The 26626-nt window shown below is 43.4% G+C and overlaps 1 protein-coding gene across 2 annotated transcripts in view; it reads right to left on the minus strand.

Annotated features, from left to right (window-relative positions):
• Positions 1-26626, minus strand: part of tenm2 (teneurin transmembrane protein 2) — a 143301-nt gene that overhangs the window by 86637 nt on the left and 30038 nt on the right. Inside the window, exon 1 of one of the 2 annotated variants that reach the window (XM_026357025.1) lies at positions 13989-14622. The exons of the other annotated variant lie outside the window; for it this stretch is intronic. Coding sequence (XP_026212810.1) covers positions 13989-14067 — 79 coding nt within the window. The 5' untranslated portion in view covers positions 14068-14622. Of the gene's footprint in view, positions 1-13988; positions 14623-26626 lie in introns of those variants that run through there. 2 annotated transcript variants of the gene reach the window in all.

Raw genomic sequence — 26626 nt, forward strand, 5'->3', positions numbered from 1 at the left:
ACACACCTTGGTGTGAATCTGGCATGGTAGAAGTGTGCGAGGAGAGGTGTGATTGGATCACTCTATTCTGGTCGTAGTGTCGCAGGGGGGAGATTTCGTGTGAACAGATGGTGTTTACCTAGTAGCAGGTTGGTTGGATCACCTAACCACCCCCCTCTGCCGACCATACCATTTTAGCAACGGCTACCATATAACAAGCATATGCGGGATGCGCACACACAGACAGACAAGCACACACTGTTAGGGAAGAAAAAAAAAAAAACAGACCTTCACACACACACACACACACACACACACCACTCCTCTCATCTGAATGAGGGGTGATAACTCACCAGGCCGCTGTCAGGCAAAGGATAGAGATAAACGAGGGGTGACGAAATGAGAGGGAAAGAGAGCAGCAAGAGAGGGAGCAGCCGAGATATAGAAAGAATGAGTGGAAGAAAGTAGAGGAGAATTGGGCCATTGGTGGGGTTTTTTTTTTTTTTTCTGGTCCGTTGTTATGTAGGTCACTTTTCCCTCTGACTCGAGAGTGGGGAATTTGTAAATCTGACATAATAAGGCATTTGGCCTGCAGTGACGCTTCTAAAGACATTCTGTCTTTCCTGCTTATGTTTGTTGCACCATTGCCCAGCTAGCTGATTGCTACCTCACCGGGTGATCTGAGGGGTTGAAATGGAGCAAGGCAGAGGCTGGAAGATGGATGGAAGGTGGATGGCTGATTAGTTGTTTTTTTGTTTTTTTTTGCCAGTGGGAGGGAGCTGTGAGAAAAATAAAGAATATTCAAACGGAAATGGAAACAGACACGTGCAAGTATTTGGTATTTCATGTTTGCCTTTCCTTCAAAGACCTTTCTTGCTCTTCTTCACCTCTTTCAATCAAGAGGCAGTAGGTGAATGACACTTCTCCTACCTCGCCAATTTTTCACCTGCAGCAGTAACCACTCAAAACACAAGGAAAGAAAGAAAGAAAGAAAGAAAGAAAGAATATTTTATATTCCAAACATCTTGTGGGGACATGTTCTTTTGTTCCTGATGACTTTGCATGTCTTGTCAGTCTTGAAACATTGTCAAATGTACACACACTCTACATGCAAGTTCAAGAAACACACACATACACACACACACAAATGAGAAGGGGCAGACGGTGCTGTGTATGAGGTCTGACAGTGCTCTCCAAGGACCAGCTTGTGTTGCTAAAATAAGGCTATGTCTGGAAAGAGGTGGATTCCCCTTGAGTGGGGCACAGAAGAGCACTAAAAGCTAAGTGAGGATGAAAAAAAAATAGCCTCTAGAACTGGAGGGGATTGTGAGAGGATGTAGGAGAAAGAGTGGAGAAGGTGAAGGTCAGAAGAGAGGATGGAAAAAAAAAAAAAATCAAGGTTGGACGAGGAAGGAGGAGGAAGTGAAAGGGAAGTAGCAGGAAATTCAAATAATCTACAAGCATAGGTATAAAATGTGTGTTTATCATCCCTGAATTAAAAATGTATCCACGCTCCGCACTATACGTCGGAAGACAGTGTCATGTCTAGATGTGACAGAAAAGAGGATCAAATATTTAGAGCCAACGTGCTGCAGTGACTATTCAAGGAAGCAGCCAAGATGTGATGTAAATGTGAGAGATCACCAGGCTGCAGGTGCAGGTACGGGCAGTAAAACTAGTGCACGCACAAGTACTGTGCGACTTGGCATTAGGCGAGTTGTAAAGAGAAGTCGAAGCCTTGGATGAACACATGGAACAAGGGTGTTACACTGGCAACATGACTGAGAGCTTTTTACTCTTCTTCACTCCACCATATGACATTTTGCCTCCCCCTCCTTTTTACTATCCTTCTGTTTCTGCATGGCTCTCTCCCTCTCATTTTTTTTTTTTTTTTGCCTTTATAAACCTTGCCCCCTTTCTCTCTCTCTCTCTCTCTCCCTTTCTCTCTCTCAGCCGCTCCATCTGTGCCTGTGTGTAGGTACATTCCTTCTCCATTAGCTGCTTTTGTTGCCGACAACGGGGTCAGGGCTGGACAGATGAGTAAGACAGAGGGATGACAGAAAATAAAAGAGGTGGCCGGACGCAGCATCTTGGCCACATACCTGCACTCATACGCGAGGCACTGGGAAAATTACAGGGTTTAGGGGAGATTGTATGGAAAACAGGAGCCAAACACACAGCTAAACCACACACGAAATAACACAATAGCTTGGCAGATTGGCAGCATCACAGGCCTGTCTTTAAGTGGGATTGTTTTGTGCATCTGTAATTTTTTATGTGTGTATGTGTGTGTTTGTGTGGTTTAAGGAAACATGAGAAATTTGTGGCTTGCTGCTGGCGGAGGCTAGAAAAACAGAAACATTCAAATTAGCTTCTTTTTAAGGCATTCTTTAAATAAAAAAAAAAGAAGAAAAAAACACCTTTGATACGTTTCGCTCGGCCGTCACTCCGGCTCGTGTTGATTTCCCACTTTATTTATTCGGCGCCTTATTTGCTTCTGTTGTTTGTTTGTTCTCAAAGATGAGTTTACAGGCCCTGAAATTGGCAAGTGGCGCGCTTTAAATTTGAGCGGCCTTCGTCGGGTCATGCAGCTAACAAAAGAGACAGGGGATGAGTGAGGCACAGTCAAAGAGCCCTAGCTGTGTTTCAAAATAATCTGGAGGGGCGGCTTTTATCAGGAGGCTTTGGTGTCTGTGTTCGGCTCCGGCAGCTGAAGTCATCTCCTTCCGGCTGGCTATTCTAATTGAGGCCGCTCCAAAATGAAACAACATGTCCCCTCTCTGATGCCGATGCAGGCTGGGTAATATCCTCGCTGCGTCCCCAGCGTGCTGTTTCAATCTCACCCAGTCGCTGGGAGTATGATAGAGCGAGATATGAGCGCATGGGCACCAGGGGTACAAAAAAAAAAAAAAAGAAGAAGAAGAAGAAAAAAAAAAAAGTGGCTATAAACAACCTCAACCTTTTCTCCAAGCGCTCGCCGCGTATGTCTGCGCGGAGAGCAGCGAGAGACTTATACTGGAGTGTGTGTGTTTGAGGAGAAGCACTCCTCCTACTGTTTCCTCTGTCTGTCTTTTTCTCTTTCCCTGCGAGCCAGTGTGTGTGTGTGTGTGTGTGTGTGTGTGTGTGTGTGTGTTTGAGTGGGTGAAACACTGCCACAGTCCTATAGCCTCCCGTGAGACACTACTTCAAACAGACTGAAGAAGTACTGCCAAGGGTTCACTCACTGAATGTGTGTGTGTGTGTGTGTGAGCATTGTGTCTATATGAACAAACGCTCCCTACGGCCCCCCGCACCTTTCACGCTCTCCCTTCTCCTCTCACATGTTTTTTTTTTGTATTGTTTTTTAAATTCTTTACATATGCACAAACTCACAAACTATCAAAGTGGCACTGGAACGATCAAACACCTCCACTTTCGCTCTCTTTCCCAAACGCGCATGACATTCGCAGAGGAACCCACGCGCGCAGACAGACATAATTAAACAAATCCACGGTGTCTATTAAGCGTGACGGCCTCCCTGCTGCGAGAGACATATTAAAACCAAGATTAGTCCAAAACAATTACAAAATGCTACAGATAGACCCTGTACCCCCAGATGGTGCCACGAGTGTGTGTGTGTGTGTGTGTGTGTGTGAGAGATCGCCTCTGTCACCTCGTGTGGGCTTTAAACTGGGAACACGGGTTCCTCTGCTCACATTGCTTTTATGTCTTATATTTTATTTAATACTTGGCAATTGTTGGTGAGCAAAGGCAGCGGGGACCTTGAAGCAGCATGCAGCACTAAATAAAAACCACTTTGAACAGCGATGGCTCCGAGTCTGATCGCATTGGAATATGTTGGCGTTGTATTCGAACAGTGATGTGTGCAGTTAACAATGTTAAGAGCTCTGACAAAAAGAGCAAAGACAGATTTGCTGACACAAATATACAAACAGACAAAGTGGAGGAATGATTTGCTCCCATTACTGGATGTGAAAATGTAATATTTTGTGCTTCACCTGGAAAGTACAAAACCATTATCTCCCAGCATCCTGTCAGCCCCTCTTATTCTCTTCTTCAGCGCCCCGCTCCTCCTCCTGTCCTCCTCCGTGTTTTTCTTCCCTCAAACTTTGTGGAGCGGAGCAACATTTGTGCCATTTCTATCAAGGTGTATTTGCATATTAGCATTCTTCTCTGCAGCAGGTCTTCAGACACTGTACGGGCTTTCGGTGTCTCACGGTGCGGGGAGAAAGTCTTACGTCTTGTCTATAAATCATTAAACGGCTTAGCCCCGAGATACATTGCTGACTTGCTTGTATAATATGAAACTACTGCAGCTCTTAGATCATCTGCTGCTGGTTTGTTTGCTGTTCCTAGAGTGAGAACAAAGATTAGGGGATCTTCACATAGTTACTATGCACTTGTAGAATAAATTACCAGAGGATCTCAGACGCAATTTTTGATGTGTGTACATGTATAATCATTTTCTTTCTGTACAGTATGTGAATGGCTTTCATGTGGTTTACCTTAAATACCTTTTCCCTATGTCTCTTATGTAAACACTTCACTTTAATTATTAATTTTCAATTCTTTTTAAATAGTTGAATGCATCAAACTAATTCTCAGAGTATAAACTATGCTGTAAATAAACTTTCACCTCTACTCCTTTAACTCCTTCCTCTCTTGTCATCCATCTCATCCGTCCATCTCTTCCTCGCCTCTCTGCATCTCCTGCTCCTCGTTGGCAGAAGAAGTGGGAAGTCTACCTGCTGGATAATCCTGCATTACATCCTTAATCCCTTCAGCGTGTTCGCACACACACACACACGCACACACACACACACACACACACACACATACGCACACACGCGCACAATGCTAAACAATAGATGCAGCTGCTGAATGGATTGCACACACCAACATGTGCTGCAGTTTTTTTTGGTTGCAAATCAGAGATGTATTTTATCAAGTGATTCAGTGAATGTTCTGACACTTCTGATTATAGTTTTTTGTTGTAAGCACATGCTATGACTGGATATGGGAGCACAGAAATCCTTGCTGCGACGCAGATTAGACAAGCACACACATTGCCACTGGATGGTCTGACACTGGGCTAGCCTAAGAATATCTTCAGAAAAAAAAGAAAAGAGACATTGTCATACAGAAAATGAGTTTAAGTGTGTTCTTTTGTGGGAACGGTGAGAGCGATTGAAAATAAAAACAGTGTGAGAGATAGAGACAGAGAAACAAGCAGAGGGAGGAGAGCAAATGAGGGGAATATGGAAATCTCAGAGTAGTGGCTCTCATTAGGAAGTGGCTACAGGGTAGCCACTCCAGTCACTTGCCATTGATTTGTTTAAAATCCAAAGCTTAGCCATCGACAAGCTTGATGTCCTCAAGTCCCTGTCGGAAAGCTTGGTATCCTCAAATCCCTGTCAAAGCCAGCAAGTGCACACACAGCACATGTGGGTGGGTCTAATAGCCAATCATGAGTCAGATCACTGGGACTTTTTTTTAAATATATCTCCAAAGCAAGAGGCATTAGAAGTTAGCACTAGCGTCAGGGAATCATTTTAATAATAGTAACGTTTTGAAATATGGAAAAAAATGAAATATTTAATTTATGTGTCCAACACATTAGAAGTCAAATGGATACAGGAAAAACTTAATCTGATTTCTTCCATTAACAAATCAGGACTCCTGCAAACACTTAAGTGTGTGTCTGGTTTCACATATTCTACACCTATTCTAGCGCGCAGCCGAGTCTGTGTTTGTGCTTCGAGCTGAATAGCCTATGAATAGAGGCCATAGTCAATCAATAGCAATCTACGACCAGCCTTCGCGATGCTAATGGAACTGTGCAAGAGCTGGCAATCTGCCAGTGCCGTCAGTGCAGCATCAGACTGAAAAGCCACATGCGTACACACACACACACGCATAAAATGGTTAAAGAGATGAGAGACACAATGTGTGTCGATATGAGAGACAGGAGACACACAGGGAGATCCACACAGGTACAGAGAGATGTATGTGCTGTCTGATGTTGTTTATGTGATCGAGAATGATCGATGGGATCATTTCACTGCCCCCCCTGTGCCCCGCTGCACAGCCCATCTCCCCTCATCTCCCCTCTAAGCACTGGTCATTAGTAACCCACGCAAACATGCAAAGACTGAGTTTCACTTTGTCATCATCCCTACGGCAAGGTCACAGTGCCCAATCTTCTCAAAACACACCTTCTGTTCATTACAGCAGCTGGAGCCACTGTCTGGTGAGCTATTGTGTGTGTGTGTGTGTGTGTTTCTATTCAGCTCAACAGCTATGGGTGGTAATGTACAGGGACAAATGTTATGTACAAGGAAAATGCTTTAGCTTATGAATTGAGTAACAAAGTCAAATAATCACTTATTCATGTATCACAACTACAGTGACCTTTACAAGTCTGCTGAGAGTATACAGTTCATAGTGAATAGTGTCTTCCATGTAAATCTCTCCTGAGATGTAATCAGGCCTGTGCAGCTACTGAATGATGAAAGGAATAAAAAAAAAATAAAAGAAGCAGCAGTGACGTTTCTCCGCTTAATCATCTCCGTGTGGAAGTGGACACATTATGTCGAGTTAATTGAGGGAAAAGTGAAAAAACATTTCAGTTGAACGTCTCGTCCACCTCACAAAATTGATGGACGGCCAATGTGTCTTCTTCCAAAAAGTCATTTCAATGTGTTCATCTAAGTAATACTAAAGTAATAAAAGTAACTCTATAATGCATTACTGTCTGCGTGAGGACCGGCTTGAAGTCCTTGCTGTGATTTAAAGGACACATGTAATCGATAATATCTGTCTTAAAAATGAATGTGACAGGAGTGCACTGAGGGAATGAATGTGACTTTAAGACAGTGGTGGCCAACCTTTTTGTCTGAAGTAACACCGTATCCCAAGGGTCGTACTACTCATGTGTTTGGATATATTTTAATTCCTAGCTGTTAATGTCTGGTCATTAATATTACTGCTTGGATTAACAGGAACTTGCATCATTTACAGTTATTATTGATCAGCTAAATATTTCAACTATTTGATACTTTATGCAAACTAGTAAAAGATCTATGTTTCACTTAGCTACTTCCCTGTGTGTTCCACCATTTATCTATAACTTCATGTAACTATTGTGTCAGCGTATCAATACATACTAATACTAACACTGCTTATCCATATCTTATATCCATATCTATTTCACAGTATACTAGCTATTGTAATGATTCTGCTAATTGTATACATACTTTTATTACTATGTTTGAATCTTTTAGGTATTTTAACATTTGCTTACTGTTTGCCCGTCTCTGCATGCTTGCTACAACTTTTTTCACCTCCTTAATCGCCGCAAACAAGCTCCAGGGCGACAGTTCACTTAATGTGTGGATTTTTTTCCATAATTAATCCAAAATTTGTCTCCACCTGGCAGGTGCACCTGGCAACTAAGCAAACACCTGTGTGAGTCACTGCTATAAGGTATGGCCTGGCACAGTAACAGACAGAATTGCATGAGAACTGTTGCTCTACTTAAGAGTAGCCTGATTTCCACAATAGCTTGACAGAAACAACCCCCTCCTTTACTTGTAAAACAACCCTATATTTGACCTATTTTCTCTCCAGAAACAGCAGAGCAAACTATGTGACTGTCTTCAGCAGAACACTGTCTCTCTGAAGCTGTCGGATGAGCCATTGTCCTCACCCCATCCCTTAAAATCGGTTTCACATCTATCGAGACGTGACAGCCAGGGAGGCAGTCGGTAGCTGGCGGGGTGGAGTGACTCACAGTCTGGGCTGGAGGAAAGGTAGACTCTCCTCCTTTTTTATGTTAATAACAGAGACCTGAGGAGAGAGTTGGGGAGGAGGGAGGAAGAGATGCAGGAGAGAGAACAAAAGAAAGGGTGAAGAGTTCAGGAAGCTGGAGTCAGTGCTTTGGGGAGAAGGATATTAAAGATGAAGGGAGGTGCTGAGAAAGAAACGTGGACGGGAGCTAGTAGCAGCACAGAGGCAGAGATAGCAGAGAAATGGGGAACATTAGATAAGATGAAGAATGGAATGCAGAATGGTTACTCGGGTTTCGAGTTTACAAACAACGGCGTGATGAGTCAATGAGTCACTGCTGTCGCTGCTACCCCAGAAGGTATAATGAGGCTGTGTAGATGAACGATGGCATCTCTAAGACAAAAACTCCTTTCCAGCACAAATGCTGGGATCAATTTGTCACTTCGACATGACTGTAATTGTGACACTTCCATCTCTCACATAGTTAGCTCTGGCATGGATTGATCGCTTGCAGTGTTAGTGTTGCATAGCTAACAAATGGGCACGGCATCCTATACACTTGCTCTGATTGACGACATGATGGTTTCCTGCTTAGATGAAAATTAAAAGGTGAATGAAGATGATGAATAACTTTGCAAAAAAAAAAAAAATCTTTTTCTTTATTAATTCGCAGCGTAAAGTAAGTGAAAGGAATCGAATTAACTGCGATGTCAGCTTTTGTTTTCTCCGTCCTTTTCATAAATTAGCTGCTTAAATGAAAAGCGACAAAGCAGAAGGTAAAAGAACAATGATTAGACAATGTCAGGTGTGGATGGAGGGATGGTTAGAGATATGAGAGGAGTGGGATGTGTTGGGGTATAGGTGACACACATGGCAACGCCGCATGCAGATGGTACACATGGATGAGCAGCCAAGGTAGTGAAGCATAAAACCAGCCAGCTTGCTGATCAGACACACACACTCACACACATGCTCAAAAGCATGCTGAGAACACCAGTTAGCTTGCCAGCCCTTTACTCACCCAAATCACCACTGTGAAAATTAATACCTCCAACCGTCCATACAAAAAAAAAAAAAAAAACAGCTACAGACTTTATAGTAGACACACACACACACACACACACACGCTTTAGAAATCAATAAGTGCATTAAATATTTACATAGGAAAATGCATCTTTAAAAATGGCGAGGAAACCCTTTTGAAACATTTTACTTTTAAAGTCAGTTCAATAAGAAAACAGACGAAGATCTAAAAGAACGTTTTAATATCAGCCGTGTTAATCTTAACGATTTCTTTTCCATTTCCTTTTCTTCAAAACGGACCAGAAACTGAGATTGACTGCCGGCTGACTGCTTTTCCATCAGCGTGACACACACACACACACACACACACACATTCAAGCACACACGCGCGCTCTCACACAGCCACACAAGTGCCTACCTGATGGGAGACGAGACAGACTGAGCAATACAAAAAAAAAAAAAACGCATACAAGCCCCTTTTTACTGTGATTTCAAACACGCACGCACACACACACACACACACACACACACACACACACACACACACACACACACACACACACACACACACACACACACACACACACAAGCAGCCATCAAACAGTGAGTATTATACACATATGCACAGGCGCTGACGGCCATACACACACACAATAAAGCAGTGGTGTGCTGGTGAGGACACATGGGGCTGAAAGCAATCTTCCAACTGACCTTGAGTGGGGAGGACAAAACGCGTGATAGAAGGAGGAGGAAAAAAAAAAAACCCAATGCGGGGAAAAGGAGTGAAATACATAATCTATCTCCACTGGCAGTGGGAAACAAATGCTTTCACTGTGATTGAGGACACATTGCCCTCACACATTGACACACAGACACACACACGCATTTTGGCTTAAATAACACTCGGTGAAAGTAGCGAAAAGAAGAGAGAAACTCATTTTCCCTAAAACAGCGAGGGGAACAGAAGAAAGTGAAGCAATGAAAGACGGCGATGGAGAAAGAAGGACAGAATCGCTGGGTGCAGAGAATAGAGGAGTCAGTAGAGAGGCCAGAATAGGTGGAAACAAAGACGGAGAGGCAGAGAAGCAGACAGAGACAGATGGACGGAGTAAAGAGAAGGGTGGGAGAAAGAGAGATGACTGCTAGTGACCGGCCTTTGTAGATGACTGTCGCTGCTCACTTTCGAATGAGCTTCACTGAGGCAAAGTCTTAATGACTCACGGCCCAATACTCTGCATAATCAAGCTGTGCATGTGTGTGTGTATGTGTGTGTGTGTGTGTGTGTGCGTATGAGCCACTAGTCTTGTAACAGAGAACTTTATTACCATCTGTTCCCACACATGCTTATTTGTTTAGCCGTGACATGCACGTCTTCTTCAATCGCTTTGCTATTTTTTCTCTCTCCCACTCTGTGCCTCTTCCAATAGCCTCTCCTTTTGTGTCCTCTCCTCCCCTCTGCCTTGCTCCTCGCTCTCCCCCGCTGGAGGGGTTGTGCTCCAATAAATAGCGTCCGACCAAAAAACATCACGGCCATTATCTCAGTGGCTTTCTAACTACCCTCCTCGTCGTGGTGAAATGGAATCGCGCTCCAGCCATTTTAATCAAAGCGTGTGTGTGCGTGTCAGCCGGTGTCAGTGTGGGTTTGAGTGTGTCTGTGTGTGTCTGGCTCAGTACCTGTAGAGGCCATTAGGTGGAGCTGGTGCCTGAGAGAGAGAGCGAGAGAAAGGCAGGACGGATGGCTGAATGAAATGAAAAGGAACGCTCACTCTCTTCTACCTGTTATTGCCAATTTCTCTGACAGTCTGTTGTAAGCTGGACTGCTTGTGTCCAGGACCTTCAATTATTTACAGTACTGTGAGTATCACTTGGTGGTAGTAGTAGTATGTTATTGTTTGTAATAAAGAAAAAAAAAAGAAGAAAGTTGTACACAGTTGAGCATGACGTACAGAGCACATGTGTCATCTTACTAAAAGGATTTAGGATTATATCACCGTACAATAACTGTATTATTCTTAAACTGAACTAGAGGTTCTCATTGTAAATAAAAAAAAAAAAAAAACCTGATTCAGTATATTCAACTATTCACATAATGTTCCTAAAGAATATATTAAAATATCAAATGACAGATCACAGAGTATCTGTGATTTCCACTTAAGGCTAACTGTACGGTATGTACAAGATTATAAAGTAACCTGTGAAGACCACAACTTTCTCAGTTACGGCCTGGGATGTACGTCATGCAACACCTCTCCACAGGCTAAAAAGGACGGCCTGAACAAAGCTAAGTGAAACACAGTTGCAGCAAAGGTAAGGAGGAAAAAGACGATACAACCAACAACAGGAGGCACAGTGGCTTTACACTATTTACACTAGCACGCACTGACAGACCATTAAGGGTTTGTAACTTGGCACAAACATGATCTGCTGACACCGACAGTGTCCAAGAAGAAAACCACTAAAAAGAAGAAAAAAGAAAAGCATGGTGACCAAAATAAATTAATCCGGATTCGATGGAGTCCAGCATGTTTGTTTCAATCCTGGTCAGACCTACGTCGTCCTTACGGTAAAAACTTTGGGGTGGTGGGGGGGGGTCTTGACTGGGGCTTCATGAGTGCCAAGGTTGTAGAGGAGATGATATTTAAACTGGACACTATGATACTAACTTTGTATATCAAAATACTGAAAGCTATTCACATATTTGTACAAAAATTGTGTCAACCGTGCCTGAGAGGATCAAATCTGCCATCAGAAAAAAAAAAAAAAAAAAAAAAAATATATATATATATATATATATATATATATATATATATAAAAACATAAATAAACTAAGAAGTTGTCACTCGTTATGGATGTACTGACTTCAGATCTTTCATTGTGCTTCAGTCTAACACCAACTAAAATTATATCAGTTAAAGATTTAATCTCTCAAAATGTATGAAACTGACCATGGGTGTACTCAGTTTTGCTGTATACAGGGTGTTTATGACATGCTAACAACATTACCACAGTGCAGAATAAAAAAAAAGGCCTCAAATTGGAACATCCTCATGGAAAACAGCAGATTATCATCATTGTTAATTCCAGCCGTGCACTCGTGTCCTCACCAACACAGATGTTAAAATCAAATGACAGATGAGAGTTAAGTAACGTTCACGTTTTATTCAGTGACAACTTTTGATTGTTACTGTTTCCGAGTCCCAGTGAAATTCTTCACAATAAGGTTCTGTCATTTCACACATCCATCCCAGATTTGTGAAAGAAAACACACACACACACACACACACATATACACACACTCACACACACACACACACCTGTGCAACCACAGATCTTGTTGGCAGTTCACAGAAAAAGGACGGTAGCCTGGAGGAAGGGCAGGTGTCCACAGATGGAGCTCTCTCTGTGTCTCTCTTTCACTCTCTCTCGCTATCTCTTTCTCTCTCACATGCCCTATGGCTACATTATCTGCTTGAATATGTGTGTGTGTGTGCATGTGTGTGTGTGTGTGTGTGTGTGTGTGTGTGTGAGAAAGTCTGCCTTGTTTATTCTCATGTAAAAGTGAATGAGTCTAGAGTGGATTTAACCTAGAGCAGAGGACATGTGGCGATGACTGTGTGTTATATCCACAAGGTGCGTGTGATGCATCGGTGTGAATTGCGTTCCCGCAAACAGATAGCAGCATTTGCAACGTTTAATTTTCTTTCATATTTGCATGTCGGGTGACAGCTGAGCACGTGCGCGGTGGCCTGCAGAGGGTCTGTCTGTCTCCCACGGCAGGGGTTCCTACTGGCCAATGGGACCACCCGCTCTGTAAAGCAGGAAGTGAACCACCGATCTGTCATCTGTCTTCATAAACCCACCAGTCAGGACCCTCCTAATTAGTCACCATGGAAACCATGGCTAATTCCCTGGTCTGCCATGCCAATCACGTCCTGTCTGTGGCAGCAATCAGAAAGGCACATTTATCCACCGCTGGGCCCGGATCTGTGTAACAGATGTGTGTGTGTGTGAGTGTTGGTGGGTGTCTTTGAGTGAGCGTGTGTGTGTGTGTGTGTGTGTGTGAATGCATGTGGGCGGCTCAGGGAGCTCGTACAGTATGTGTGAGCTTGTGAAAGCCATGTATTTCCTTTGACAATGTTGCTTTTATCTTTTAGAAAACAAAATGCATCCATATTACGCCTGTCCGGCTTGTAAATTCATGTTTGTTCAGGGGGGTAGATGTGTCGGAGCTGCTGAGAGAGGTGTAGGTGCCACGCTGTGATTGTCTGTGAGACCCACACACACACACAAAGCAATCAAACTATTACATGATGCATACACAAACACAAATACACACATAGAAACACAGACACAGAGATAAACTGTAGATGCACTTAACCTTTTAGCCTGAGGTCAAACTGTCTTGTCAAACGACACAACCACGGAAAACATAACCAGTGAAACTGATGATCGGACTTGTTTGATTTTTAAATGAAATCACACCTAAATAACTTAGAAAACACAAAACCTAGAAATAACCTTGTAAATATTGGGAAACACACACATGAATAAATTACGGGCTGCTGTGAAACAGGGGCAACCCATGTCCCGTCCACTTCTTGCCCTCAGCTGCCTGTCAATCACTGTAATTACCATCAATTGGAACGTGCTCACCAGAAGGCTGGAGGGCGACACACAAGGGCGCGCTTGCATTCACACCATCTTCAAATCAATGACCAAAACTCACACACACACACACACACGGACACACACACACACACAGATTCGACAGCACACATTGGCATTTGCGCATGCCAATCATAACTTCAAGCGCACATCAAAGCCAAGTTCTATTCAAATGTATGCCGTTTGATCGCCGCCTCCACCGCCTACACACATTCTCACACACACCCACTTTGCCGTATGTGTCTATAACCTATATTACAGCAAGGAATTGAAATCGGATACTTTAAAAATGTACAGGAAGACAAAAAAAATAACAAAACCTTGATGGTACTTTGATTTTCAGTTTGAACCTGTGTGTGTGTGTGTGTGTGTGTGTGTGTGTGTGTGTGTTCATCTACAGCAGAACAAACACAGGGACCGGCTACAGTCAAGTTCCAGTGAGGCTCTATTGTTCCTTCCACTGTTGTTTGAAGGGAAAGCAGCACAATGTCATCTGACCGCAGCAGTTGCAGAGATGTATCTGAGGGTCTTACCTGTCTCGTGAGAGAGGGTCTTGGTTCTTCCAGTGTTGCCTGAGTGGTGCATTGCTCCGTACTTGTCTCTCTTTCGCATTAACCCTCTACCCTCGTCTCCTCTCCTCCACGCTCCGCTCCTCTCCGCTCCCTTAAGAGTCCTTTTTTCTGGATTCTCAATCTTTTTTGCTCCCTGTCTTCTCCCTTCTTCTCCTGTGTTCTCAAAGTCCTTCCCTCGTCTCTCCCTCACTCTTGTTCTTTTTCACTCTTGTTTCACCTTCTTCTCCCCTCTCCGTCTGTTTGCAGTGAGCTGTGTGAGGCACAATCCGCTAGCTGAGTGCTGGAGCACCGCGCAGGAGGAGAGACAGAGAGATATAGAGCGGGAGCAAAGCAGAGAGATACACACTTGGATCGACACACTCGCACACGTGTAGCTGCAGAGACAAATGCCACACACCAAAACACCAGAGGGAAAAAAGGATGCGCGCAATGCCCTGCACTGCTTTCCCCCTTCTCCAAGAGACTGCAGGTCTTTTTGTCTCTCTCCTGTTTCTAGTCCCCAGTCCTCTTGCTCAATCCGACTCAGATCAAGGCCAGCTCAGGCATATGGGAATGGATGGATGAGGAAACACTGAGATGAAAAAGAGAGTGCCTTTCAGCCTGTAGCAGGCAGAGCAGAAGAGAAGGAGAGATGTGTCTGCGGCTCCATCCTCCATCTGCCCACAGCTGAGACTGAGAGCAGACTCAACACACACATACACACGTTCTCTCTCCTCTCTCTCTCTCCTCTCTCTCTCTTCTCTCTCTCTCACCGAGCAGAGCCACACCACCGAGATGGAGGGGGAGGAAGGATGACGGCGGTAGCTAACGAATGAGCCAAAGGCACAGAGAAAAGAGGTAGGGGTGAGACAGTAAAAGAGGAGAAAGAAGGAGGAGGAGGTGGCGTCGAGGGCAGGAGCACGCAATGGAGCCCGTGAGCGCAAGAGAGTGAAAGAGTGACAGAATCATGGGAATGTGACAAAGCATGCACATCAAAGACGAAGGGGGGAAAAAAAACGAGAGGAGAAAGGATAAAATGAGATGTAAGAGACACAAGGGAACGCGTGGCAAGATGAGAGGAGCAGAAAGGAAAGTAAAGTGGAGGGACAGGAAAGATGGGGTTGAGGGTAAAAGGAGAAAAGACAAGGCGGTGAAGCAGAGATGCGGAGCGGGAGCAGGAGGGAGGGAGGAAGGGCAGAGGACACTGCAGCGATGAAGCCAGTAATATGTCACATATCACATGGGAGCGCTCACATTCACATAATGTCCCTAAATAAAGGGGGAAAGAAGTGAAACAATGCAGGAGGATGGCAGCCACAGAAACAGCATGTGTAGGTTGCCCTGCAACCATTCATCGACCTCCCGTACTAAAAATCATTTATATTTTTAGATAAGTGAGAAATAACCACTTAAGAGAACAAAGGTTACAAAGTGGCTGCAGCCAAACACAGCTGCTCAAGTACAAACGTCTGTTTTTCATTCCCTGTCCCTCACAGGCTCCCGCCACCCACTCAAGGTGGCAAGTTACCAGGTGAGTGAAGGTCCTTGCAGTGCCCAGCAGAGGGCAGACATCTTGTCACGTAGAAACCAACAGGCTGAGGTCATCTGTAGCTCATGATCACATTATAATATTAACATAAGCCCACATTACTGAATACATTGATCAACATCTAGCATGCATCCAGACATATCACTTCAGTCTCTTATCAGACATTATGCAGCCATGCATCATCAGAGCTGTTCATCATTTAATGTACATTTAGAGATAATTGAACATTACAGAGAAGAATGGCATTTATTACAGTCTGTGGTGAGCTAGGTCGGAATACTGGTGTGTTTTCTTCTACTGCTTGACGTACGGTTCACTTCACTAGCAGAAGCCAAATTGTAAAGAATAACCACAAATAGAGGAAGACAGTGATGTGAGGGTGAGAGAGAACAATGCAAACACACACACACACACTCACACTCACACTCACAGTGAAGAGCAGGTAGTCTTAGGAATACAGCTACACTAACAGCACTAAAACTATAGTCGTCACACAAAGCAGGTGTGTGCAGTGTGTGTGCTGTAGTCAGCAGGGGGGGAGGAGATGAGCGGTAAAGGCCAACCCGTGAGCCACCACTCCAGAGCTGTCAGCCTCATTTTCTACCTCTTCATGTGACATTCTCAGATGCCATCTATCATCCTCGGAGAGTCACAGGTGCACACAATGACGGCAGCCAGGAGGGCACATGCGCTGTTGGTATGCATGCGCAGATTAAGGGGGAGTTGGGGGGGGGGGGGGGGAGGGGTAGACACACGGGCAGGTACACTTCCTCTGTGCACACACTTGTATACACAGGTGCTAAACTCCATGTACAGCACAGGGGTGTTGAGAGGAGGGGATGGGGTAGGGTGTGTGTGTGTGTGTGTGTGTGTGTATGGGGAGGGGGGGTTATGACTTCATCATATTAAAGTTGCGAGTACGGCCCAGTGCAGGAGGAGACGCTGGATTTCTAGATGAGGTTCACGTCGATTTGTCATGATAAAAACCCATCTGAGACAGAAACAAATTGGTTTCTTGACAACACCTTGTAATATGCCATCATTCACACGTCCACACATACACACGCTTCCATGAGCCCTTACACACACACACACACACACACACACACACACACACAGAGGCAATACAGTGATACAGTCTTTCATGCAGGTTATTTATCAATGCCACTTGGAATCATGCTAACTGGTATATCTGTATAACTATATTGTGTATGAATATATATATAAACATTGTATATGTGGGCAACACAGGAGCTCACACTGACCATGAACATCCACAGTAAGTTTAACTTGCCGTGTGAAGGGCACACAGACAGAATGAAAAGAGGAGAAGAAGGAGCGAGCATATGGAAAAATAATACTTACAGGCTGAGATGAGCGTGACCTGTGTAATGTGTAAAGATGAAGTAAAGTCTCTTACTATATGGACCCACTCTCCCTCGTTTTCTTTATCTCGCTATTACACTCTTGGGTTAATATTGGGTTTAGAAAACTCAAGCTAGACAGTTTGAATTGCAAGCTCTCGAATTTATACACTCCCAGCATGTTATTGCACGTTTTTTTTTTTCAGCCTCTTCTCCTCACAGTTCTTTTCTTCCCTCAGTGACACTTTTTGTTCTTTTTCCCCCCCTTACCTTCACCTGTTCCCATCCTCCTACCTCATCTTGTTTCTCCTCCTTCTACCTGCCTCCTGAACTGAAACACCAAAGGAGAACACATGAAAGTGGAGAGAGAGAGAGAGAGAGAGAGAGAGGGAGAAAGAGAGAGAGAGTAAAGTAAAGGGGGGGGGGAATAGATGGAGACAGAAGGTGTGCTGTAAGGTACCCCAATGGTTTGTACATGGTCATTTGTCATGAGGCTGAAAGCTTAAGAAAAGACTAGTTAACCTTTACAGCTGATCCCCGTGAGACACAGGAAAAAAACATAGCCCAGCAAATCACCTCCAGGAGAAGGTGGACAGAGTGTGTGTACACATGTGCACACACACACACACACACACACGTTCACGAGTGGCCCTTACAGCAGGCTTCAGAAGCCACAATCAATAGTGGTGAAACAGTTTCACAAGAAGCCAGAGGAGGCGACCAGTTTTACGCCGCTTCCTCCTCCCCGACCCTCGCTCTTTTCCCTCAGCGAAAAACCTTGTTGTCTCCATGGTCTTTTTCCTTCCTCCTATACCCCCCACTCAACCACCCCATCCTTGTCATCCCCACACCCTACTAGAGTAATTAATCACATTGTGCTAATGAGCTATTAACTAATGACAGATTGACATGCCTCTGCCTGTGTGCGCATGTCTGAGTGCGGGTCTGTGCAGCACACCCCCCAACACGCTAATGTGATTAATAAGGTTGAGCTCTTATTAGGAAGGAAACACAAAGAGTACATGCACATGCACCTGTACACACAGAAGTCAACGTGCATGCTCTCAAGTACAAAAGCAAGAAAACATTTCTTTCATCCACAGGGCGAAGAATGACTAGTGTTGACCTGCTGTAAGTCTGAGTATAAATAAAACTAGGACACGGAGAAAAAAATCACATCAAATGCTTTATCCCTTTCACCATATATTCTCATTACCCAGAGGCTGACTCTGCTATTCACTAATCACGTCTCTGGGAAAAAAACAGGGAAGTGCTGGAGTAATGCACATCACCGCAGCTGAGCCGAAAATTCGCCATTAACTAAAAATCTACAAGTGCTTTTGTTTAGTTGTTGTTGTTTTTGGGTCAACATTTTCAGGCCTCTGTTGACATTTTTCCATTCTGGCTGGTTCGAGTCTGTGGAGATACGGAGAGCGGAGAATTTCACTTGCTGTTCGCAGCATACTCTCCACACGCGCGCGCGCTCTGTCCTCCCCTCACCTTCGACACTACTTTCAGCACCATGGACAGCTACACAAATCCCTGCAACTATTTCCTCATTGTGGTGCACAGCCTGATACTCCTCGTAATAGCACTCATCTTAATAAACTGTGTGCTAAACAATTACAGCATAAAACAGAGGCACTATATCAACCTGTAATACAAATAGGGGAGAGCTGCTGTTTAATCAGACGTATTGGACTCTCCCTCTGCTTTCCAATTCCAAGAGAAATGTAGTTACAGCAAAATCATTGGATACTCAAGAGAATCCTTGCACTACATAATAGGGAGTCTAACCTAGCTGCACATGTTAGCATATGTGCAACTGTGAGTGTGTGCATGCATGTGCGAGCGCATGTACTATACTGTTTGTGACTCGGTGTGTCTCTGACCTAACAGTGTGTCCCTCCGGAGAAGTTTTGGCATACCGAGACTCATTTGCATTCTCGCAGCTCTCTCATTTTTTTTTTCTGTGGCTTTAGAAGAGAACAGCTGCTTAATGGTCATAGCTCTTCAGAGACAGGACATTGGGAAGCACAGTGGGGGTTAGCCAGGGCTTTTGCACTGCCAAGCACACACACACATACACACACACACCATCGCAGGAACAGGCAGACACGCTGAGGAGCACTCCAGGTAAAACCCGGTTCAGCTATGGTTGTGAGAGCGAGATGTGACCATTTAGCAGATGTTTTCCTTTCCACAAGTGACTTTGGAGGTTTTTCACACTGTTGGATTTAACTACAATGGAAAACACGGCTAGTCGCATGTGCATCATACTGCAGCTGATGTGACAACATAACAAAAAAAAAAGAAAAAGAGAAAAGTGCTTTGGCCAAAAAATATATACAGTATCATTATACAGTATCTTGAGGTTACGCACCCAACAGCCATGAACTACATGTTCCATGCAACTGATTATGGGCATAATATCATATCTGTATGCCACTGAAATCAGTGCAAATGTGAATTTTTGGAGAGAGGATAGATGGATGGATGGACAGAGCAGTGAAGGGTGTTTGTAAAACCTGATTTAAAAAGCAAAAGAGCGAATTGAGGCTAGATTTTTTTTTTTGGGTTGTAGGGAGGTTGAGTGCTTTCTCTAATTTTGGTGGAGCTCAAAGATTCAAAAAGGCTATTTGAGCCCTGCATCACACAGACACACAACACACATCAAAGCAAAACTACATCAAGTGGCCTTCATTTGCAGGCTCGTTTTGATTGACTTGAGCAGATACACACAGATGGGCTGTGTTTCATAAGATGCCAAAAGAAGGGATTTGGTGAAATAAAAGAGAAGTGAGAGAAGGTTATCATCTCGCTGTGGGAAGTGTGACGAGCTGTCCTGGTTCCGCGGTGTTCTCCTCAGTGTGGAACCTCACGTCTTGACCTTTACATCTCCAAGATTACTCAAATGTCCTTTTTCACAAAGCACATTGTCAAAAAGCAGGGGCTGCACATGCAGACACATGCACACACAAAGCAACTGCCTAACTGATTGACAGATTATTGACCCCACAAATCCTAGTTGTTTGGTTACTAGACCTAAAAATAATCGTAAAATCTTAAAATGCATTAGATCTATTTTTAAAAAAAATGATGAAACCAAACAAAAAGTTAATTAAGATTGGCTGTTCTGACTTAACTAGGATACAAAAAGTATTAAGTTGAGGATGAGTTAAGAACAAACTGTCAAATTACGGATGTACCATGATTTAAAATCACATCATCGTGGAAAATATGGATTAAAATGTATTTGTGGAAGAAAAAAAAAGAAGCAAAAATGCATTACTTCTGTTACTTCATGAGGTTTATGTCTGTAATTAATATTGACAGTAATTTTAAAGCAGCAACCAAAAGTCTACTTGGCTTTCAGTTATCAGAATTTCAGGAGTCCATTTTTAATCCCCCCCCCCCAAATTTATTTTTTTTATATCATAGTGTTTCTCTATTTGGTGTGTTAGTCATACTTTATGACGTTTTCTGTGCTTTGTCAGCTCTATTATAGTAAGTTTTCTCAAAAAAAGTAATTAAAATTTGATTTTAAAAAGGTAGGAAGCAAAACCTGTACTGAAAAGGCTGTTCATTTTACTATTGCAGTATAAACAGAGACTCCAAAAGGACATTAAGACAATTATAACAAAACACAAGAGATCTACTATAAGTCAGGTAACAATCTGGTTTCCAAATCCTCGTAGTGCAGTGCTTTTATTTAGTAATTCAAGGCACCTCTCTGAGAAGACGCTGCTACAGTAAGCTGCAGTAAGCACAAGGACTTTCTTATTGTTCGACATTGCATCCTTGTGTCAGCTTATTGTTGTTAAAATCCAAAAATACAAACTGTGATCACATCATCAGAAGAGCTGAAGGCCATTCAATTATGTTACTTATTGTCCTGTCTAAATGTAGCTTCAACGCAGCTCGCTCTGGTGACTGAACGGAGTTAACTAACCTTAAGGTCGGGGAGAAGTGACAGATGTTGCTGTTTGCAGTGCTACTAGTAAACTAAGGAGAACTGAACTGTGGAACCACGTCACAATAAAACAAGGACCCACTTTTCCACACTTTTATTTCATGGGAAGTTTTTCTCAGATGCTAAAAACTAAATAGTTGATTAACCTTCTTAAAAGCACTAAGGTGTCAACTTCTAATAGCTTGTGTAGTGGTTGCTAATTTGTCTATGAATGTTGAAGTAATGTTTATTGGGGGACTGGATTGAAACCTAATTTATATACTTAATTATTCACATTTTGCTGGGTGGTTAATAACACTTTTTTGTCTGGTGTGACAAACATAGAACATATATTTATTACAGCTTTACTCAGAATTTAAAAAAACTGATTTTCTACTGTAATTGCCAATCTTCCTTCATTGTAGCCTGAGCAAAATTTGGTACCTGGTGCTGCTTTTGTTATCCTGAGTTGAACCTGTCAGGTAGAATTTCATATGAGGAATTAAAAATCCTGCCTCTTTCATTGTGACTAGTAAGCACGTGGAGCTGCCACCACCTGGGAAAAGTCACTGACAGGCTTAAAACAAAGTATCTCAAACTCCTGACCACAGTCAAGCTATTATGTGTGACACACCATATTAATTTTACAGCTGTAATTATTATTACAAAACCCAGACTTTAACTTGTTGCTTTCAGAAGGCTGTGATAAATGGTACCCTTCTGGTTTCCTTTGAGGTTGGAGTTTAAAACTTTTCCTCGTGGACTCAGCGTGACATGTTGTCCAGATGCTAACCAAGCAATGACATTCGCAAAGTAACAATAAAAGATGGGTGCAGTCAGACGGGCCTGTAGAGACATACGTGAATGTAAATGTTTGTAATGGAAAGAGAAAAGTTAAACACAGACACAAAAGACATCAGCCTGCCAAATCTCAGACGCTCACTTATCTGAATGATGATGTGGAGCCAAGAGGGCTTGGAGGAGCCAGACAGGACAAGCGGGGGGGACGGTACAGCTATAACATAGAGACAAATGACCTCCCAACATCACAGACACGGTGGGTCTGAGGAGAACTGGGTAAATAAAAGCCTGGATACAAAGAATAGAGGAGGCGAAAGACACGGAGGGAGAAAAGGGAGAGCTATATCAAACACGAGGATTGATGGGCTTGTAATTTTCTCTTCTCTGCCTGCTAAAGATGATGAATCTCTCTATGGGGAATTTAATCAGATTCCAAAAACAGCATACACACCAGCAGTGCTGAAACAAACCCTTCATGGGTAAGTAAACAGCACAAGTACAAACAAATGCAAAGCTCGTGTGGACCCCATGTGTGACACAAAACCACATATATATGTATTTTCGAATTCCAAGCTCAAGGAGGGGACTTGAGCTTCTTTGAGCAAGCGGGGGACTGATTTCCAGCAGGAAAACAGCGTGTGCCTATGTTTCCTGTACTGAACATGCATGCTGTCTCTTTACCAGACTGAATGGATTGAAGAGTGCGAATGCCACACAGATCAATACGCGCAAGCTACGGCCAAATTAACTGCCTGCGACAATGCAAGGAGGATGGCAAAACTTGGGAGAGGAGGAATCTGCCTCAGAGGAGGGAGCGGCATAGACGCCGAGCGTGCGTGTATGTGTGTGAGCTCATTGCCTGAGCAAATTGTGCAAGCTTAAAATAGTTATTGATAGTCAATAAGCAATTGCTACGTAAGAGGCTTGCAGAACGTAGAGTCTATTCATTTACAGCACAAGACCTTGGTCTTTGCAATAAAAAAAAAAAAAAAAGTGGAATGCAAGCGTAAAAATAGAGAGATATGGAAAGAAGAGAGAGGACGGAGGGGAAGAAAAAGGAAAAACAAGTGAGTTTTGGGGGCTTCTGTCATTATGATGGATAGATCGAGAGAATAGGGGCTCCCAGAAGGAGAGGTGTAAAAATAGGATAGCACCTCTCTCCCTTGACACGTCTCCTCTCTGCCCATTTACCCAATCACGAGCCTCCTCTCCCTCTCCCCCAACAGCCCCCCGCCCCAGCCCCTCACCTATGACTCCCCCTGCTCCTCTTCTTCCCCTCTCTCTGTGCTCTTGTTCTCTGCTGCTTTCTAGACATCATCTCCCAGCATCCCCAACTCCTCGGTGCCCATTTACTCATCCGCTTACACCTACACCCAACGCAGACAAAAGACAAAACCTCTCCATCCCACTGGGTTTCCTCTTCACCACACTCAGCTGTAGAGGTTTTAAAATTTTTACTGCACTGATCCCCCGATGACACACTTATATAGTACACTTTGACTTTTTTTTATGAAAAACCCATATTTACACCCAGGGATTGCTTACAGAGCCTCGTGTCCCTTTTATCTCAGCTGCCTCACCCTTCTTTGCATTCATGCTGCTGCACAGATTCAACACATTCAAACGGCCTATGAGGGATACTAATGGAAGCCATTCAGAACACCACTTATTGTCCTGTGTGTCTCAAATGCTCAACAAGCCAAACAGCACTGAGACCACTAAGGCAGGAATAGAAATAGTCCTCAACCACTTTGCCTGAAGTTTTCGCCCAAGTCTCACTTCCATTCTTCTTCTGTCCTCTCTGATATCTATCACTTTCTCATTCATTAACCACTCCCCCAACATCCCTCCATTCCTCTTCCTCTCTCCGGAGAGGAAAAACAAACAGCTGTCAGGGTCAGGATTGCAGATGAATTCCAAATGACTTTGAAGGGCAGAGGGGCCAACCGAGTTTCTCTAGAGGAGAGGCCGGTAACAAGCGCGTGCGCATGTGCATGAAAACAAGCACGCAAACGGCATCAAATAAATATGGCCTGCTCCTTGACCCCCAAGCACACACACACACACACAAACACACACAAACATGCACATATTTGTGTGTGTGGAAAGTAGATCTGTAGGTGGTTTACACATAAACTCGGCGCGCGCCCGGGTGTTTACAAGTGGTTAAAGCTTTCTCCCATGTGGTGACACGGATGCTGTAAAGCTCTATAAACAGAAACGCATTGTGCACAGGTCCGCTCGCTTCCTCTCGCTCTGATTTATTTCACCACAATCAAGTCCTCCTCTAAACTTTCTAAAGTCAATCTCACCTTCGCCAGCTCGCCGCCCATGGCTCAATTTGCAGCTCCGGCTGGGTCAAGATGAGTCAATGAATCATTTTTCATCTTATCAATCATATCCATGCGATATCTCTCCATCTTGTCTGTCGTTTCGGTCCACTCTCTATCACTGTCCGTTACCATTCATCCATCATGAGTAAGAGGGAGCTTTACATTATTCAGTGAAGCTAAGCAAAGGTTTAATCAAGACGTTTACATCACTCCTAATGCGTTTCTGCAGTTTTCTCTCCAACGGGGTCGATATCGACGTCTAATTTCACTAATTAAAGCAAAAGTTTACAAAGACAAAAAAAAAAGATGATTGTTGCTTTTTTAGCTCTTCATTACAACTACGCCAAGATGAATAAACGGTGTTACTAAGAGTGAGGGGTAGCATGTTTTGGTGATATATGATGATATACGTCTGCATGTAAGGAAATCTCCTTCTCGTTAAAGAAATCTGCAGCAACTTGGGTGAATGTTTATTTTCTCTGGTGTCACAACTCAGCCTCATGTTGTGAGTAATGATGGATGTAGACTCAGAACAGGAAATAAAAAAAAAAAGGTGTTTGGTTGCATTTCTGGGGCGTAGTTGTCGTAGTTGTTGACTCATCAGGGACAATCTTCACACTCACATACTAGTGCGTATACATGTTACCGTGGCTACCAAATGGTCTTGCATAATATGGATTGCTTGCACAAATTGGCCTTCTTGAGGTTTTCAGTAATCGGGAGATGAATGTTAGTAGTAGTTTATTTTTGGATTCTAAAATTACACTATCCTGTGGGTGGCCTGCTTCGCTTTCGCACCGAAAACGAAACGTGCCGCGCGGAACAATTGGAACCACTTTTTTTCAGGTCATTTGATCAGGCTGTTTAGCCCACACCGTAAAGAATTTTATCGACAGCCCAAATGCACCAAAACCAAATGGGCAAACACAGCGGAGTCAGTCTGGAGTGCATCAAACAGGTTAGGTGTTTGGTGTCCACAAGCCAACAGAACAGATTCAACGCTTTTTTGGCACAGATTCTCCACGCAGAGCTGGACCTTATTCCTCCGCACCATATCATCTCATTTAGGGTTTAGATGCTGTCTAACATGCACAAAATCTGCCATAAGTATTCGCTTGTGGTGAGACCTGGTGCGTGTGAAGGCCACAGCATATGATTGAAATGTGTAACATACCTATTACTATTCAGTGACCCCCTCATGCTCTATATGGAGGCATCTAAATTTATTTATGTTTCTCTACTCATTTATTCAAGGTTTTCTCTTGATTCGTCACCCATGGGTACAAAGCGCTCCTTCGATTTTATTTTCTGTAATAAATGTATTTTTTATGCAATGTATATTTGCTGTGTGTCTGTGGCTGTGTGTGTGTAGCTGCGGCTGTAGATAAGATCACGACGCTTGACTGAAGCCAGTCATATGGGGGGGAAAATGTTTTGAGTCATTTTCGAGTCACACCTGAAACTTGTACTCGTGTCTCGCAGAGTAGGTTTCGACAGTGGCTGACGAAATTTAATTCAAGACTTTTTAGTGCTCAAGTATATGTCTGTGTGTATGCGCCTGTTCGTGCATCTGTGTGTTAGTCCTTCCAAGTCTTTGAGTTTTGGCAGCAAGATCAGAGGAAATGTGCGTTGTTGTGTTTGTGTGTGCATGTGTGGCGGTGTGCGTGTGACAGAAGAGAGAGAGAGAGACAGAGAGAGAGAGAGAGAGACAGAGTAGGCATGAAAGTGAGAATCAGCTCTGAGACGTTTGATGTCGAAGAACAGCGTCTGCTGTCTGTCTGCCAACTGCCAACCCTCTATCATCATCCCAACACATGGCCTCCGCAAAGAGTGTGCATGTGTGTTTGCGTGTGTGTAAGTGGCCTGATTAGGCAGGGACTTGGCTATGTGACACTGCTACAGAGCTAGTTAGACTCGCAGCGTGCACCTCGCTGCGTCACAGTGTAAATGTGTGGGCCTGAGAACGCAAAATAGGATTTTGTTTTTAATCACAACGGAGACAGGGTGAGAGATGAGGGAGAGGTGAGGGAAAGTGTGTGTGTGTGTGTGTGTGTGTGTGTGTGTGTTTGTCTGTGCGTAGGTGTACTGGAAAGGGTGAATAATCTCTCACTTTTCATACCTCTCATCCTACACCACCAATCTTTGGATGAGTCCTTAACATACAGAGTCAAGCACACTTAGGGCTAATTGTTAACTGATGTACTGTGTGGTTCTGTGTGCATTAATGCAGAGGTGCAGAGGTGAAAAGTAACTAAGTACATTTACCCAAGTACTGTATTTAAGTACAATTTTGAGGCCATTGTAATTTACTAGTACTAGTACTAGAGTATTTCCTTTTTATGGTAGTTTTCCTCCACTACAAATCAGAGGAAATTATTCTACCTTTCCCCTCATATATGTTTTCCTAGTTACTTTTTGTGGGATTAGATGTTTATATAAATCATTGCATATCAATAAAACACTGATGTATTATTTGTAGATTACCCTCCTGTCACTATATGCTGTAATGTGGTTAAAATCAGCTCCAACTTACCCGAAAGCTGTTTTTTAAATACAAAATACAAAGTTTTCTCAGTGGAGTACTTTTGTACTTTAAGTAAATGTAAAGTAACTTAGAGAAA

The sequence above is a fragment of the Anabas testudineus genome, chromosome 10 (genome assembly GCF_900324465.2).
Source record: "Anabas testudineus chromosome 10, fAnaTes1.2, whole genome shotgun sequence".
Lineage (NCBI taxonomy): Eukaryota > Metazoa > Chordata > Actinopteri > Anabantiformes > Anabantidae > Anabas > Anabas testudineus.